We start from the raw sequence: 19,061 nt of genomic DNA, 5'->3' as shown, positions 1-19,061 counted from the left end.
ACCCATTTCCTCTTTCATATATCAGCCAGCTGTTTCACTGTATTGTATCCACACTGTTGTATCCAGTCATGCCCTTATATTGTAAATTTTCACAAGTTGTTTGCAAAGTCTTCGGGTGGCTACTGACGGCTCACTGCTATCTGGCTAGTATTGAAAAATCAAGGCGCTGGCTTTGATTCTGCACTGTGGCACGGTGCCAACAGCAAACAGCCCCATTAAGATGCTAGCCAGTCATGAGGGGCATATTTGAGTGGTTGGGGGGCTAACTTGGTATAGTGAGCTCTAGGAGCAGAGATGGGGAAATTGATTCAACCCTAAAAATCTTTATCTGTATATTCTTTATTTGACAGAAGCCTGCTGCCACCTCCTCGATTCATTCCTTATTTGTGGGAGGATTTTTTTTTTGGTGGGGGTTTTGATTTTTTACTTTTCAAATTGAGGCAATCTGAATACACAGTAATATTCCATTCTGTATTTTTATTGGAAATGTTGAAAAAAAGTGTTACCATTTTTTTTTCTCTAAATGCTGTGAAAACTCAATTACAAGTTACTAGGGAAGTAAGTGGGGCTGGTACCTGATTTATTTTTGTCTTTAATATCAGGGTCGCATGTAGCAACAGGTAACAGGTGAATGAAACGACAGTCTCCATCAAAATTTATGGAAATGGGAAATTGTACTGAGCAAGACAGAATTTAATATTGCAGACACTCTGGCCTGAGTTTATGGCTGCTATCCGTTTGCCCTGGATCTTTGCAGTTTTAAGGCAAAACCAGAAATCTGTGACCACTTCCAAGCAGGTTGCAATAAAAGCTGTCCAACACATACCTTTCCTTCAGCTGCTATGATGTGTATTAAAGCTGATCAGATTTCTTCTCACACTCAGCAACATATGGAGAAGTGTCATTAAGATGCTGCAGGATAAATTAAATAGGAATATGGAAAAGTAAGAATACTCTAAGAGGTATCTTGAGTAGAGAGTTCAGTGGCGTTACCCTGTATACGGTAATGGGGCTAACAAAGGTGTCTTGAGAGAATTATGAAGTTAAAGAAAAATGTTTATGCTTTTCATTAACCTGTTTTGTAGCCTCGCCAAACAGTTTTAACTGCAGCTGGAAGCATTGGGCAAGCCAGTGGGGAGCTCCTGAGACAGATAGGAGAGAATGAAACTGATGAAAGATTTCAGGTAAGATCATATGAGTTGCTCACTGCCAGAATCATGCAATTCCACGGTGGAGCTTGCTGCTGCATGTAAGGTTCACAGTAATGTTATCCTACGTCTGTATGCAAGTCTTTTGTATTTCACTTTGATTAGGTGAAAAGATGTCTCTAATTTTGTCTAAAATTTGAACTGGTCCAAATCTTTAATAGATTTAAAAATTTGGTTTTGTTTTATTTCTCTCAACACTTTCTTCTTTCATCCAGCTTAAGAAGATGAATATTATCAATTAGCATTATGGTTATTTTGGAGGGTCTCAGTCTGGCTCTGTTGTATCAAAAATAATTGAAGCACATTGGAAGCAGAATTTTAAATGAGGTTGTATATTTGAATAATAGCAATACAAGCATTAAACCACTTATACAGCTTCAAACAACCAAATGCATTTGTCTTCAAGAAGAAAATATCTTCTGGAGCTGGGGCCTCTGAGGAGTTACAGCTTGGAGCCATTATTTTATAGTGTAAAAGAAAACTGTACTAGCAAATGGATAGCCCCCAGACACACTGTTTGCACCTGTTTATAAATTAAGGTTGCAGTGCCATTTTCTTTTGCTTTTCTATACAGTGCATACTGTTTATTGAATATGCAGTGTCAGATACCCGTTAGTTGTCATTTTGAGATCTGAAATCTTCAACTTGACCTTAGGTAAAACATATGGCTGTAGATCACCAATTACCCAGTGAGATCAACTCAGGTTTTGAGTGTGCATATCTAGTAACTAACGTCATATGTTCTTACAGTGATTAGTCCCACATGTCTACACTGAGATTACAGCTCTAAATTGTACTCCCGTATCTTGCATTTGGCTATCACAAATCCGAAGTGTGTAGTTCTGCCCCTTCCCAAAAGGTGATTGATTCACTCAGCTTACTAACATGTTTGCACAAAGCATTTCAACCCTGTAAGCAGGCCATGTGTAACAAAGAACATTTCTGGATAATACATAGCAATGTTTCACTGGGAATCTACCATAACTTCCCCTTTGTAGATGCTTTGAGTCTTCTTAAAATCGGAATATTCTAGTTTAATTTTAAGGAATCCAAAATATTGACGCTAGTGAGTATTTCTGACAGCTTAGGTCAAGTTTTGTCCTTTGTTTTGCCAGGATGTACTGATGAGTCTTGCCAAAGCTGTTGCAAATGCTGCTGCCATGTTGGTGTTGAAGGCTAAGAATGTGGCTCAAGTTGCTGAGGATATGGTCCTGCAGAACAGGGTTATTGCTGCTGCTACGCAATGTGCACTATCCACCTCTCAGCTTGTGGCATGTGCCAAGGTAAGGCTCATGGTGTTCGTGAAAGGGGCAGTGCGTTGTTTCAGTATGTTACACACTCATTCACAGTCTTCCCTGGGTGTATTGTTGATATGGTTTAATCAGTTAACCTTGAATATCCTGGAGTTAGAGCTCCTACAAAAACATAAAACTATGCAAAGATATTTAGGGTTCTATCCCCAAGACACGTTGGATAGAGCCTTGTTTCTCAGTTGCCCGCTCCAGCCGGTGTCGATTGCTGCTGCTGTGAGCATTTCACAACTTGGCCGTCCGGGGTAGTGGTTATTTAATGAAGCATGTCCTTCCTTCTTTTGGCACCTTAGAGACTAACCAGTTTATTTCAGCATAAGCTTTTGTGAGCTACAGCTCACTTCATCCGATGAAGCGAGCTGTAGCTCACGAAAGCTTATGCTCAAATAAATTGGTTAGTCTCTAAGGTGCCACAAGTACTCCTTTTCTTTTTGCAAATACAGACTAACACGGCTCCTATTTTGAAACCTTCCTTCTTTTGTTTCCCCTTTGGGCCAGCCCAGACTAAACAGTTTCTCTAGTCTATCATTATTAAACAACTGCTAATGAAAGTGTTTATGGTTTGGCTTCTTGTTAGATTACAACAAGAACATCAAAGGGCAGCCTTTAGCATATGAAGTGCTGCCATACTATTCCAGAGGAAGGGCCGTAGATAACTGATATGGCCTGCTGTATTGCTAATATTGATAAAAATGCTGAAAATATTACTCTGAGAAACACAGCTTGCTGTGGAGTTGTGTGAAATGTTTAACAAAACCTATAAGCAGCACACATTCAATTGCGTTATTTTCATCATAACTGAAATTCAAGCCAAGTTTGCTGAAAGGTTTGTGTTCAGATTTATGTGCTTCTGCATCATTTCACAGTTTCTGATGGGAACAAAGAGAGACCCATCAGTTTTGCCTGAGTATTGAGAGTTGGCCTAAGAAAAATACAAAGGAGCTCCCATCCACATAGAGCAAAATCTCAAATAAAACCATTGTGTTCCATGTGGCTCTGTTTGGAGAAATTTTACCATTTTCATTTTTCAGAGTAGCAGCCGCGTTAGTCTGTATTCGCAAAAAGAAAAGGAGTACTCGTGGCACCTTAGAGACTTCATTGGATGCAAAGTGAGCTGTAGCTCATGAAAGCTTATGCTCAAATAAATTTGTTAGTCTCTAAGGTGCCACAAGTCCTCTTTTTCTGTTTTCATTTTGAAACTTTAAAGCTTTAGCATGTGAAAATACGAAATATTTGTGATCTGCGGGTTTGGCTTTCTTAGGGTTAATTGCTGTTGGAAAATGAGCGTTTAAATATTGTAGAACACCCAAGAGGATTATAATTAAATTAATAGCCAATTTGCGGTATTCAATTTTCAGTATTTTCTACTTCATTGCTGTGGCTGCCGGGCTTTGTATAATGAATATGTAAGATCATTAACTGGATGTGATGTTCTGACTGCTTTTAAATTTCCACAGGATGGCACAAGGCAGTCAGTGTCATTTTTTTCTTTTGTGGAAAAACACCCATCTGACTTCTTTCCTTTGCCTGTAACTGACTTGACATACCTGAATGATATGGACTGAATCTATTGTATCATTAGAGCACATTCATGGTTTGCTCAGCTTGGTAGTTCGTACTTTCAGACACGCAATTTTCTTATCTGTTTTTCCAGGAGTTATTTTTGGCTTTAGCAAAATATTGGCTGATAGTGGAAGACTTTGCAATACCAACTTTAATTAAACTTCAGTAAAGGATCACAGTCCCTACGATAAGCTTTCTTCAAGTGAAGTTCTAGGATACAGAGCTGTGTGAAATGACTGCAGCTATCTTGCCAGAATCTGCCCCATACCTGCCATTCAGAACCAACTTCATGTATTTCTCCATTTGTTCAGTAATCTAGAAAAGTCTTAACTTAAAAGGGCAAGGACATTTTTAACCCTTTGACTTTGATAGCCTCCAGTGGTAATCATTTACCAACTGTTACTGTGCTGTTGCATGATGTACATTACTAATCTCTTTTCTTATAGTAGTAGATAACTGCAGTACTTCATGCTTTGGTATGGCAAATGTTAGTAGGTGAATAAGCTGTTTTCTGAACGCTAAGGAGACAGATGTGTTACCTGTTACAGTAGGCTGATAACTTCTGGCCTATTAGATCTTAACACCGCGTTTTCTCTCAATGTAGGTTGTGAGCCCCACTATCAGCTCTCCCGTATGCCAGGAACAGCTGATCGAGGCTGGAAAACTGGTGGATCGTTCAGTGGAGAATTGTGTCAGAGCCTGTCAGGCTGCCACAGATGACTCTGAGCTGCTGAAGCAGGTCAGTGCAGCAGCCAGTGTAGTCAGCCAGGCCCTGAATGACCTCTTGCAGCACGTCCGTCAGTTTGCAAGCAGGGGAGAGCCCATTGGACGCTATGACCAGGCAACGGATACCATTATGTGTGTCACTGAAAGTATCTTCAGTTCGATGGGGGATGCTGGTGAGCTGCTTTACCTTCATACTCTCTGTAATGGGGATATTACTTTAGTCTGACTCAAATTCCCTCCGACATATACCCATTTCAAGTAACACAAGTCAGAAATCCTTAACGCTTGTGGTGCCCATAGGCTTGTGCTCCTGTGAGCAGTCATTCTAACCACAATATTATATCATTAAAGCACCTGTAAGTGTGCAGTGGACAGGTGAGGTTGAGTCTTTTAAATTGTATAATGGATGCTTATGGAGCTCTGCTAACACAACTGATATCGTGCCTGGAAAATCAGGGATGCCATATATATGATGTCTCATATCTTGCTGTTTGTGTTGCACTGCTTCACGTCATGAGAATGTTATAGCAGTTTTGTATCTTTAAATGTGAAGACTGCCTGTTAAAGTGCTCAATCAGCTATTTTATTCTTTGCCAGTAATTAGATCCCTAAAGATTTATTTACCTGACTAGACTTAGCAGGCAAGAATTTTGTTTCCATTATGGGCTTGGCTTTTATAGTGTAGCTTTTAAACCTTTAAGTTCTTTGTTTTAAAGAACATGGCTGTTGGAGCCCAACCAATCAGGGGCCTAATGTTTGATGAGCTTGCTGTACAACTCCATTATAGAAATGTGAAATGTTGAGACCAAACTATTCTAACTAATGAGCATTGTGAATTGTTATGATGTAATTATAGGGACACCATCTACTTGAAGTCTAGTCAATTAACTGAAACTCCTTGAAATATTTATTTTGTTAAAAACTCCTCTGGTATCCCCTTCCAATGATTGTGGGTTCGTTGTTACATTATCCTGTTTTTAAATGTTTTACTCCTTGTACTATATATGCACCCAAACACAGGAAACTCACTCTAATAGGTTAACACGGAAATGAAATATACTCGGAGCTTTTACCTGTGCAGTGTGGAACAACTCCCCATTATAGTCATCTTTGTATGAGTAAATATAGGAGAGGAAATTTGTCAGATGTTTGAGCTTTAAATTGACTCTCTTTTCAATTGTGCTATGTTTGGGCTAGGACATAAGGAGATGAGATAGGTTTGGCAAATTCTCTGTGGTATTTTTAGCACTAAGATGATGTTTTTGGTGAGAAATTGCTGCAGAGTAAGGTATTGCCAAGCAGATACAGAGCAAATTAAAAATATAATTAATTAACCCATCCCTCACCCTCAAAATGGAAACTGTAGTACAGTATCCTAAACCTTTTACTCAGTGACGTTAAGAGACTAAGACACACACAATTATGGCTTAACTAGTGTGCTGTCCTGCCAGTGTATATGTTGTGTGAACTATCTGTGTGCCACATATAAACCATATATTATCTGATGTCTTGACTCCTAGCAAAGAAGATTACAGAAACCTTGGATAAGGTTACTTTGGATAGTGTCTAGATACAGTTCACAGCCATACATGTATGAGGGGCTGTGAGGAGCTGTGTCACCACCTGCCCTGCAACCTAGGGTGCCTCATGATGCTTTGCTGTTGTCACTCCCAGTCTGGGCCGTTCACAAACAGCCAAACTGCACACAGGTCACACCCTGAGTGTCTGCGTATAGCTGCAGCCATGGTCCAACAGCTCTGACCCCAGCAGCCTGTCAGTAACACTCCAGTCACACCCTGGCTTCTACCAGCCTGGGTTACTGGTTGTAGGGTGTCCCCAACACACTTCTGGTTCTGAATTTTCCCCAATACATGTGTTCTGCAATGTCTAGCCCTATCCTAGGCACTTCAGATATTATAGGTCTGTTGCCTCTGTAAAGGATCAAGATTCAGCAGTTTGCTACTTCTACTGAGTTACCCAAACACTTCAGTTTAAACACAACACTGGGTCAGTTTTTTATTAAAAAAAAAAAAAAGTTTATTTTACTACTAAGAGAGAGATTGAAGAGAGTACAAGTATAACGCATAAGTCCGAAATGGTTAAAAGAGAAATAAACATAAAACACTTTCTAGTAACTAACTAAACTTAAGGTAGATTTGGTTCAGGGTAAAATCGTTTCCGCAGGTTCCCAGCAGCACTGCTGACCGAATTCTCAGGTCAGGACCTCCCTGAAAGTCAAAGGGCTGGTTTCTTTGTCATCTTAGGTAAAAAGAAAGAGAGAGGTAGGGAGGGAGAGAAAGAAAGGTAAACCTGTGGTGTTTTTGCCCCTCACTTTCATTGTCCAATCACCCTTTGAAATGCATTTTCCTGAGGGTATTCCGAGGTAAAGTTCCCTCCAGCTGCTGAGGAAACAGACATTCTCATAGTGAAAACAGTTCCCTAAAATGCAGATCGATCTGTTCCTGCCCCCCTTCATTGTCAAAGAACGGCCACTTGACAGGTGATTTGCCAATTAACCTTGATGACAGCTGGCTAGAGGCTTGTCCTTCGTCTTTGAGGAACTGATTTACCCTCTCTTGCTGTCCCAAGGACCCTGTTTACTACATATTGTGATACAGCTTGGCCAGAGGGCAGCAGGAGGGTGGTCAAGGGAGATATGTAAGCCCCAGGATGATGAGCCTTATTCCCTGTGGAGGGAAGAGAGGCTTCTATAGATTAATTAGAGCACCTGAAGCCAGGCACCTGATAAAAACCCCCTGCTTCAATCAGACAGTTGAAGGAGCTGAAGCAGAGTGGTTTGGTGTTAGAGCAGAGAGCAGTTTGAAGGAGTTGAAGCAGGGTGGTTTGATGTTGGAGCAGAGAGCAGTTTGAAGGAGAACAGTTTGGAGGGAAGCAGAGGAGAGTTTGGAGAAGTGCTATGGCGGGCCAGAAGACCAAGATCCTAGCTAAAGGGAAACTCGGCTTGTGCAGAGCAGAGGGACTCCATAGACACAAGGGGTTGGGAGAAACCTGGCCCAAGCAGAGAGAGGGCAGGAAGCCCCACAAGCTGAAAGGCCAGAGAGGGAAGTACCCCAGGGGAAGGAATTGCTAGTTCAAGTGGTTTGCCACTATCCTTAGGGCCCCAGGGTGGGCCCGGATCCCTCCCTCTCCACTCCCCTTTTCTGGGATGCTAGTGGGACAGTTAATACCCCAGATCAGGGTATCATAGAACTCCCCATAATAATTCCTAGAGCCATGTCTTTTACTTTAATTTAAATATTGTCTATGATGGAGAATCTACCACCACCCTTGTTACATTGTTCCAGTGGTTAATTAGTCTCAACATTAAACATTTACGCTTTATTTCCATTTTGAATTTGTCTGTCTTCAACTTTCAGCCTTTGGATTGTGTTATAGCTTTCTCTGTTAGATTTAAGAACCCATTACTAAATATTTGTTCTCCATGTACGTACTGTAATGAAGTTACCCTTTAACTTTCTCTGTGTTAAGATAAATAGATTGGGCTCTTTGAGTCTATCATTTTACGCATGTTTTCTAATCCTTTAATCATTCTTGTGGATCTTCTCTGAACCCTCTTCTTGAATTGTGGGCACTAGAGCTGCACACAGTATTCCAATAGCAGTTGCGCTGGTGCCAAATATAGAGGTAAAATAACCATTCTGGTCCTACCTGAGATTCCCCTGTTTATGCATCCTAGGATCACATTAGCTATTTTGGCCACAATGTCACACTGGGAACTCATGTTAGCTGATTATCATCCACAACCCGAAATCTTTTTCAGAGTCACTGGTTCCCAGGATAGAGTCCCCCATCCTGTAAGAATGGCTATGCTCTCTGTTCCTAGATGTTTACATTTACGTTTAGCAATATTAAAATGCTTATTGTTTGCTTGCACCTTGTTTACCAAGAAATCCCGATTGTTCTAAATGTGTGAGCTGTCCTCTTGCTGGGTTACCCTTTATTCCTGGTAACTATGGGGCTTTAAGTGCAAAAATTACATGTCAGAAGATAGCTGTAAAGGTGCAGTGAAATCTGTTACTTTTATTCATATTCTGTTCTGGACTGGAGGAGTGTGCTAAGAAGGCACTTCCTTATAAACACCATTGTTAACTTCCTACAGTATTTGAAAAATCCCCATGGCAGTATGGGAAGCTTTGGAATTTTTTTTGCTTGTCAAAACTACTTTGGAACATATACTGTGGAGACTTCTTAAACACAACAGTAGGCTTTTGAGCTAAGCATCTGCTGCCTTTGGTTAACCTTTGGGAAAAGAAGGGAGCCAAAGAGTTAATCCAGAAGCTTCAATGGATTCACTTTGCTTTTGGGTTTGGTGTAGTACCAGTTATATTAATAAAGCAAGCGTGTTCTAAAAATGATCTGCATCCACTTCAGAAACAAACATCTCCATTCGACCTCTGTGCTTGACCATGAGTGATGCGTAAACTCATTGTGGTAACATCACTTTAATGCCTATTTTAAAGTTAAAAACCCTAAAACTGATCCTGATGAATTGGTACTGAGTCACTTCTGCCAGAAGTGTTTAATTATTCTGTACAGTTCAGTAAAATCGGCTTCTTGAGATGCATGTGAGGAAGAAACAAGAAGAGGGAACCTATGGTTTCTCATCTATGAGAAAAAAGATCAGTAGTATTGTAGTGAAGGGGTGAAATACTCACCCTATTGAAGTCAATGGCAAAACTTCCATTGACTTCTATGGGGCCAAGACTTCACCTAAGGCATGTAGGTAGATTTAGGTGTATAATTAGTGTTAAGCATAGTGCTATGCATGTTCATCCTACTGCATTTCTTGTAAGTCAAATGTTACCAGTTTCCCATGATCAGTTGTGTTGTCATCTACCTCCAAAACTTTGTGTTTAAAGCTTTTGAGCAATGAAGTATCTACTTGTAATTTTAATTCAAACGAGGATTTCAGAAAATCTAATTTTATTTAAGTCTTAGGTAGGGGCTTTTTGAAACGGAAATTTAGATAAAGGTGAAGAAATTCAAAACTTAACTTGTTAATATTGTAGGTGAAATGGTGCGGCAGGCCAGGGTACTTGCTCAAGCTACTTCGGATCTTGTCAATGCTATGAGGTCAGACGCTGAGGCTGAAATTGACATGGACAACTCTAAAAAGCTTCTAGCTGCGGCAAAACTTTTGGCAGATTCTACAGCCCGCATGGTTGAAGCGGCAAAGGTACCTACCAGGAAACGGTGAACTGAAGAACCTGAAAGGCGCTGAATATTAACTTAATTCTTCATAACTGTGCACAAACATGAGACATTATGTGCAGTTACTAGGTTGTAAATAGGAATTGTTATAAAGCAGAAACAATTGGTTAGCCTATGAATGTTTGGGTTGCATTTGACAACTTCCATTGGGAACTTTAACTAAAAGTCCAGTAGAAGTATGCATATTAGTTGATCCATTCTTTTGGATTCCAAAACCCTTTCCATATTCTTTTGGTGACTTTATTGACCTGATAGATATGTATGTCCTTGACTTGTTAGTACTTTTTCAGGCCTTAAAAAGGGGAAAACTAACATGTCAGACTTGAGTCCTAATTCAGCCTTCTGATGACAAGATTATAACTACCAAAAATCTTGTTAAATTGGGAATTAAAAATTGAACTTTAAATACTGTGATTATATAAATACTGGACATTGTTAGAGCACAGATAATACACCATTTACAGAATAGTAGTTTCCTACTATATGTGGAGTTTTAACATGTAGTTGCCCAGTATAAGTAAATATTGCACTGAAGAACAATGTTTTACATTGACACTGTGTGAGGAGTAATGGAGGTATGTGGTGTAATACGCTGGACTGTGTACTGAAAGTCTGACTGCCTTCTTCACCATATTTAACATGTTAAGCAGTAACCTGCACCTACAATTGATTTCTACCTGAAATCATGATGATCGTTGAAACTTTCTTCTCTAATTCATCTTAGAGTGACGTTAATCCATAGAAAACAGGTTGATCAGAGAGAGGATAATGGGATTTAAATTCCTCTTATATTTTAATATGTAGACATGGACATTTTTTGAAGATTTGTATTTTACTCGCAACTCCTGTGCAGGGGGCTGCAGCAAATCCTGAAAATGAAGACCAGCAGCAGAGACTGAGAGAAGCAGCAGAGGGACTACGGGTTGCCACAAATGCAGCTGCTCAGAATGCCATCAAGAAGAAAATTGTCAACAGATTAGAGGTTTGAAACCAAACTCTCTTGTTTCTATTATTTTACACTTCTTTTAATTATGCAAACCCGTATCTGTGTAGCACATTCCAACAATTATAAATGCAGACTTCAGACAAAAAATGTCAAGTTCCCCAAAAGTAATGGACCTAAACACAGCTAACAAGGGGCACTTTCATTTGAAAGTTGCATTCCAGACTGATTTCAGAATAGCAGCCGTGTTAGTCTGTATCCAGACTGAGTGTAGTGTGAATTAACTAGTTTGCATATTAAATGTTTTATTAACTTGCAATAGTTTAGTTGTCAGTAACAAACAGGCTGGAGGGATTTTTGTTATTATGAAACTGCTGTATTCATTCAGCCATTTTATTCAACGGGACTTTGGTGGTATGATCTTCAGAGTAAATACAGTAGAGTGCTCACTGTTTCATTTCCATTTAAATAATCGTCTGTAGTCCTGTGATTTGTGTTTTTTACCAAATATTATTTGAGATTTGTAACAAGAATGTGCAACAGCGCTTCGCTTAAACTGCCCCCAAAACACGTGATTGCATCACAACTAAACTCTAAAGCCACCCAAAGAAGCAAAGGAGCAGAAACAAAGTTGGAAGCAAAACATAATAGCCAGAGGTGCAGCAAAGGGAAAAAGGCAATTTGTTGTACTGTGGAGAAGAAATTCAGCCTACTTTAATCTTCTGTAGAAGTCTGACCTTCACAATTGCAAATTAAATATACAAAAGACTGGGGAGGGGGCTGGGGAAACCGTCTTAGTTACTGGTTTTCAACTGTGATTTTACAATAGTCTGAAAATGATTCGAGCGGATTAAGACAAGACCAACAAGCAGATCTGAGTAGATAATCTTCATCTGGATGTGTATTGTATTAAAACTACTATGTCAATGTAAAACAAGATAATCTTGAGTAATTTAAGCAGTGATGCATTACAGTGAACTTTTTAGCTACATTATAAGAAACCTTGTAGAAAATAAGGGGTTTTTTTGCTGTAGAAATATCTTATTACTTTCCCCTATATGAGTAATCTGTGCCAGTAATAGTTTAGATGAACTAACAAGCTCATGTTCAAGGATGGATGTATTTATTAGGTGGGTTAATTAGGGAATGGTGTTAAGAATAATGTTCATATTGGAATGTATTTGGCAAGAGGTGGAATTTTATTTTTTGATAGATAGGTGTGTAAAGAGAGACCAGTAATAAGATTTCTTAGTATTTGAGTTCAGGTTCTCCCTCTATATTTTTAGACCCAAGCAAACTCGTCCCTTCATGTCTTCCACATATGATCACCTTAGTGTCTTACCTTTTTGGCTTTGAGCAGTCCCAAGTAGAACTGGTCCTTTGCTCCCATGAGGAATGCTTTTCAAGATGCAGCCATGATTCTGCTCTTTGGACTGCTAATGTCGCAATGTGGACTGCTCTATTTACCCTCCTCTCCATCGATTAACCCGTATATCCCTAGAGCTAAACCTCTGCAAGTTGTTCCACTCCATAGGCATGGTCTCTTCCGTGGTGGTGCAATTCATTATTGCCAAGCGACTATAGCATTTAGCAGAGTGTTGAGCAATCAAGATGTCAGTGACACAACACTTTAGGTTAAACTCGAGAGCTAGTTTGCAAACGTGTCTACATTGTTTTTAAACTTGGTGCCAAGTTCTTCTTTGGAATATAAATCCAGTTTCTATTACTAGTTTCCTTGATGTGTTTTGCATATTGCAGTTCCATGATAGTTGAATTCAAAACCCTTGCAGTTGACTTTCTGCACATAACAGACGAAACTCTTACTACTTCAACCTGCATCTTAATTAAAATGCTACGGATGAGGGGAGAGGCTCCTTTGAAAGAATTTCTGAATCCACATAAACAACTGTACTTTATTCCTAATGCTTTAGATCAGTGGTTCTCAAACAGGGGTCTGGGGGCCCCTAGGAGGCCACAAGAAGGTTTCAAGCAGAACCATCATTAGATTTGCTGGGACCCAGGGCAGAAAGCCAAAGCCCCACAGCATGGGGCTGAAAGCCGGGTCCCCAAGCCCCACCATCCAGGGCTGTAACCAAAGCCTGAGCAACTTAGCTTTGCGGGCGCCCCCGTGCAATGAGGCCCATGCCAATTGCCCTGCTTACTACCACCTAACACTGACCCTTGCTTTTATATGGAGAAAAACAGCTATGGCACAGGTGGGCCATGGAGGTTTTTTTAGCATGTTGTGGTGGCCTCAGAAAGAAAAAGGTTGAGAACCCCTGCTTTAGATGGCTGTGGGTCTTCACATCTCATTCAGCAGCCTGTCGTCATCCTGTAGGCTATTTTAACAATAGCTCTTCAGTATTCCTAACAAGTTTTTGCGATGAAAGACTAACAGTGTGAAGAAGAAAAGGAGTACTTGTGGCACCTTAGAGACTAACCAATTTATTTGAGCATAAGCTTTCGTGAGCTACAGCTCACTTCATCGGATGAGCTCACGAAAGCTTATGCTCAAATAAATTGGTTAGTCTCTAAGGTGCCACAGGTACTCCTTTTCTTTTTGCAAATACAGACTAACACGGCTGTTACTCTGAAAAGTGTGAAGAAGGATGTTCTTAGAATGTTTGTGGTGCCAGGTGTTTTTTCCCTTTGTTGTTAGAAATTTAAGGATTGGTAACAATGATCAGTTCATTTTTCATCTGGAGTGGAAAGTGACAGAGTTCTTTATGGTAAATTAAGTCCAGGGGAGGTAATGACTTCATAGGTTCCAGTTGCTAAATGCAATAATACATATTTTGTCTGTTGTGTTCTCTACATTACCCAAGCTTATACCAGTTCAGCCTTTTAACTGTTTTTCCCCCACTTTAAAGTTTGCAGCTAAACAGGCAGCAGCTGCTGCCACTCAGACAATTGCAGCCTCTCAGAATGCGGCCGTTTCCAACAAGAACACAGTAGCCCACCAGCAACTCGTCCAGAGCTGCAAGGTAAGATTTCCTAATAGAGGAAGCAGTCACTTGGCAGATGATCTGTAGTATGTGTCCCTTTTAACACAGGTAACTTCTTTGGAAACTGAAATTCACCTCCCTTGATTTAATCACTTTGTGCCTGTGGACAGGAATTCTTAAGTTGCCTGTGTCAATCTGACTCCAAAGCATTTGATTCTTGTTCTGTCGCTGTACCAAATATAACACTGCATATACTTCTAAGAACGCTTTTTTCCTGTTTTGTTGTCCACAGTGAGTTATCTGTTAAAATCAGGGAAATGTTTTAGAAGGCAGCTGTGTGCCTTGTCTAAGGTAGATGCCTTTTACAAATGTTTAGGCAGTACCGATTACAGAGGATGGGCAGATGTGAATATTTTTGTAAGTATCTCCAAAATGCAAACCTGCTGCAAATGTGGCATATTTCTTGGGGTGTATGCTGTAGATAAATCAGCAATACCGTACATGTAGAGTACTTCAGGCAGAGAGATGTTAGATTTGATTATAAACTGGATTACTTAGTGGTTGCCTTGCAATTAGTGCACTGAAAGAGTAGTGAAGTGAAAGGAAGCCTTCACAGCCAGTTCACTGTGTAGGAAGCCCCCATGGTGAATCGCCTTCAGAGTCTGTATGCTTTTCCAGAGCTGTCTAAGGAGCATTGCTTTGAAGTAGTGTAGTACTCAGGGGACAGATACAAAGCCTACTGCAACATAATTAGGCCTTACCTCTTTTTTGTTTAAGGTCTTAATTGATCCTGACTAGAGAAATAGGAGACATTGTCCCTTTGGTGGTGACCAGTGGAATTAGGTGTAACACTCATGTTCAGTGGCTGGTGTTTGTTAGCTGTGCCCCCAGCATCACTTGACACAGCAGAAGTAAAGATCTTCTACCCTATTAGTAATTGGTATCTGTGTCATGCTTCTTGAACTGAGTGTGGCTGCTAATCACAATACCTGTACATCGCCTCCCTGAAGGCTGTTCAGGGAGAGGTTTGTGTGTGTACTGTGGGGTGGAAATTCTTATACAGATCTCATGAATATGAGGAATTATCACTTGTGGCTGTCAACTTGTGTTTTTCTGTTGTGCATTACAAGAGATTTAACTTCATGCCATATAAGTGGTTGCATGGTGTCATGTAGGCCAACTGGCAGGCTGCTCTTTATGGTCAGAGGTGGTATCCAGTGAATATTGTACAGGTGGGGAAAGGAATGTATGTGTCTGTGCTCCAGGGGTGCTCCAATACAGGTAAGGAGGTCGTGTCGCAGTGCAGAGTGCAGCTGCCCATGAGCAGTACTTTCCTTCCTATTTATTTTTACTGTTTCCTTCCCTTTCCTTGGTCCATGGACCTGACTTGTCTAATTTAGATGGTAATCAACTTGAGCAGGGATTGACCTTCTACACATGTGTAAAACACCACGTTCACCAGAGATGATATGGAAATGATGAATAGTAATAAAACTGGACTGGGGTGACTACTACTAGTGAAATATTTGAGTGCTCTACTTTAACACACTATAAAGCAAGGCTAGTGGCTTGTGGTGTAATGACATTAAATCCTTCCCTAGTGTACCAAGACAACATGGATAGCAGCTTGATACTGTGACCCAGGTTCACTTGGTCAACCTACATGTACAGGTTTCAGAGTAACAGCCGTGTTAGTCTGTATTCGCAAAAAGAAAAGGAGTACTTGTGGCACCTTAGAGACTAACCAATTTATTTGAGCATAAGCTTTTGGGGGCTACAGCATCCGATGAAGTGAGCTGTAGCTCACGAAAGCTTATGCTCAGATAAATTGGTTAGTCTCTAAGGTGCCACAAGCACTCCTTTTCTTTTAACCTACATGTAGTCTCTGCCCTTACATTCCCTTTCCCTTTCCAAACCAAATTGTAATTAGACCATAGTGTTGGGTTATGGGGTTCCAGCTTCAGTGACAGGTAGGTTGCTGAGAGCACAGAGCTGAGACATGCCAGAGGTAAGTGCATGGAGACGTCCTCACATTTTCCTGATTGTAAGCCAGAGCGCAGAGTAAATCACTTGACAAGAGACTGTTCTTTTGTGGTTTAGCTACAGCTGGCAGACTAATTTGTGCTTATGAATAATGTTGCTTCAAGGTCTCTAGAGAAATAAGAAATAAAGTGGAGTGCAAAAGAGCCTATTCTTCTACAGAGAGAAGCTATGCAGAAGTCAGGAACATAGCCACTATAATAGACGACACCTTTTCAAGTCAAAGATCCCAGAAAAAAGACATTAACACTTACCAATTGGCTGTTAAGTATGTTACCTTCCACGTTACAGTTTTTGAAAATTTGGTAAATAAAAGAAGTAGCTTGAATAAGTCTCAAAGGGCGGGGCATATGAAAGTTGTCTGGGAGGTAGCTGATATCTTTTTCAATGGAAATGCAAAAGGCAGTTTGTCCTATGTGTTGACTGCTGTTCATTCAAGTTGAGCTTTGACATTGATCTATTATACAGCAGATGAAATCCTCTTTTGAAGTTTCTTCCTGATGTAGAGTACTTAAACTTTAGGAAAACATTTTTGGAGACTGTATTGGGGATAAATCATGTGAACATGAGTTGACATTTGAATAGGGGTGAGAATACATTTTTAACAATATACATTTTCAGAACCTTACAACCATACTATAAACATCTTATTGGAAGTCAGATAAAAGTAAGCTGAGTACCAAAGGAGAGAGTTAAAGTTTTCTTGAAGCAAGAGGGGTGCTTTAAAGATCTACACACCTAAGCAATTTAGAGTGTAAAACAGTAGTTTTAATGTCCAAAATAAAACATTCCTGAGTCAGTGAAAATATCTCTGCTAAACCATTTTTTATTACAGAAAAGTCTTAACCTTCCTTTATAAACTAACTTATAGAATTCTGTAGGAAGAGTCAAGTTCTCCAAATACTGTAGGAACTCTCCTAAACCGTCAATCTCCGATTTATTAAATTCTGTGGAACCCTAACTGTTGTCTACAGAATCATATTGGTATCATCCCTGTTAAATTCTAGGTCCCTTCCATAGGTTGTGAGGCTTTGTTTAGTACTGAATGAGTTTTTTAAATTTAACAATTAAAACTTTCTGCTTTGTTGCCAACAGAATGTTGCTGACCACATTCCTCAGCTGGTGCAGGGTGTGAGGGGAAGCCAGGCTCAGGCAGAAGACCTCAGTGCTCAGCTTGCTCTGATAAATTCCAGCCAGAACTTCCTTCAGGTAAACTGAATCAAAGAATCATGGAATCATAGACTATCAGGGTTGGAAGGGACCTCAGGAGGTCATCTAGTCCAACCCGCTGCTCAAAGCAGGACCAATCTGCAATTTTTGCCCCAGATACTTAAATGGCCCCCTCAAGGATTGAACTCACAACCCTGGGTTTAACAGGCCAATGCCCAAAGCACTGAAATAGAGTAGATTTTTTTTCCCTCAAGAGCACCTTGTGGGTCTTGAATTGTCGTCTTCACTTTGTGGAGTGAGAAAATTGCATGTCACATTGAGAGCTGTATGTTAAGTCATTGATTGTGGTGAGGAGAACTTAGTTTGTCACTGGGGCAGTAGGTGATGCCACAACTGCCCCGAGTTTGAGCCACAGAAAGCACATTTCAGCTTTGTGAAAATGTGATACACTTTGCGCTGAGACTGGCTCCTGAAAAGGAGGCTCAATTGGACAGGCAGTGAAAATGCCATGAGTGTCTGGAACCTTGCCTAAACTAGAGCTATTATACATTCTGCTGGAGCTGGAAGTACCATCATTGTACAGTTCCTTAGTTTAGATTCAGCCACTGTGTTTCATCTGGAGTTCTCAAGCCCTTTGGGGGGGAGTATCTCCCCTGCTTTTCAGATGGCTTTCTGAGACACAAAGGTGATCTAACTTGACCACGATTTTGAGGAGAACCCAGGTGATAAGCAATAGTCCATGCTTCTTTCCAAACATGGAACAAAAGAACAGCCAGCTGTTGCTTCAAGATAAATGTTGGAACTATTATTGGCAGTTAAAATAAAATCAGAAAGCTCTGTATACTGAAATGCTAGCATTAATGTGCACTATACATTTTTCAGATTTGCCAGGCATTCCCTTCTGTCTTATGGGGAAGAAGTGAATCTTGTCAGTGGTCACTACTATACCACTTGGTGGGGTATTAAAAGTGAAATAAGGCATTGAATCTAATTCTACACATGTTGCTGTCACAGGACTGTCTCGAGCTGTGGTCTGGCTTGAATAAAAGCAAAAATCACAGGTGCTTTTCTCTTTTGAGAGATACACATTTTATTTTTCCTCCCTGAAGACATTCCAAAGCCCAAAACGACAAGTCGAGTCCATCAGCTTCCTGTGTTTAAAACTGCCTCCACTCAAGCTCAGGAGCTGTTTTTCTCTGTGCTTGGCCTGATTAGCGCCAGACCTAATCAGCCTCACCTGACCTGCCATGATTTAATTAGGGCAATTATCCCCTTTCTGTTCTGCCTAATTTGTCATTAAGGTACTCCGTGCAGCATTGGAGCACCCTGTCAGGGTTGCTCACCCATGTGGTCCCATTGAAGTCACTAGGACTACTCACCTTGTCTGTTTAAGTACTTGGGGACCATGGAGATGACATAGTACAGTATTGGAAGGTAAGCAAGATGTGTTTTCCGCAGATCCTGTGCTCGATTATTACTTGACTGGATTATTACTGATCTTGTTTTCTGTTTACTAATATTGAGAAGAAAAACATTAAATCTTCAGAAATGTTCCAAGAAATTACAAATGTACCATGTATATTGTCCATGCATGTCTGTGTAAACACGCACAAAATGGTAAACTGTTCTGTTTAAATATTTAAACTCCCTTTTATTTATTTATTTATATTACAGGAGCCACTTAGAGGCTCCAGTCAGACAGTGAGCTAGGCACTGTACAAATAAGTAAAGCAAAAACAGTGTCTGCTGCAGAGATCCCACTGCTCAGGGTAATGACAAGGCACAGCATGTGAATACACAAATCAAGATTGGATAGGGACAAAGCGTAGGTAAAATTGGATGCATTTGCAGTGGTCCTGTTAGCGAGTGGTCCTGATTAGGTGGCTGCCAGCCTAAACAGTGGTAATGGCAAAACGTAGTGACC

The 19,061-nt window shown here is 40.4% G+C and overlaps 1 protein-coding gene across 1 annotated transcript in view; it reads left to right on the top strand.

Moving 5' to 3' along the window:
* TLN2 (talin 2) overlaps positions 1-19,061 on the top strand; it is a 177,700-nt gene that overhangs the window by 44,993 nt on the left and 113,646 nt on the right. Inside the window, exons 16-22 of the mRNA XM_077828077.1 lie at positions 1,086-1,184; positions 2,324-2,491; positions 4,686-4,980; positions 9,838-10,004; positions 10,893-11,021; positions 13,853-13,966; positions 17,063-17,176. Of these exons, the coding sequence (XP_077684203.1) occupies positions 1,086-1,184; positions 2,324-2,491; positions 4,686-4,980; positions 9,838-10,004; positions 10,893-11,021; positions 13,853-13,966; positions 17,063-17,176 (1,086 nt within the window). The remainder of the gene's footprint in view (positions 1-1,085; positions 1,185-2,323; positions 2,492-4,685; positions 4,981-9,837; positions 10,005-10,892; positions 11,022-13,852; positions 13,967-17,062; positions 17,177-19,061) is intronic.

The sequence above is a fragment of the Eretmochelys imbricata genome, chromosome 10, assembly GCF_965152235.1.
Source record: "Eretmochelys imbricata isolate rEreImb1 chromosome 10, rEreImb1.hap1, whole genome shotgun sequence".
Lineage (NCBI taxonomy): Eukaryota > Metazoa > Chordata > Testudines > Cheloniidae > Eretmochelys > Eretmochelys imbricata.
The sequence above is the reverse complement of the archived record's forward strand: the minus strand, read 5'-3'. Positions and strand labels throughout refer to the sequence as shown.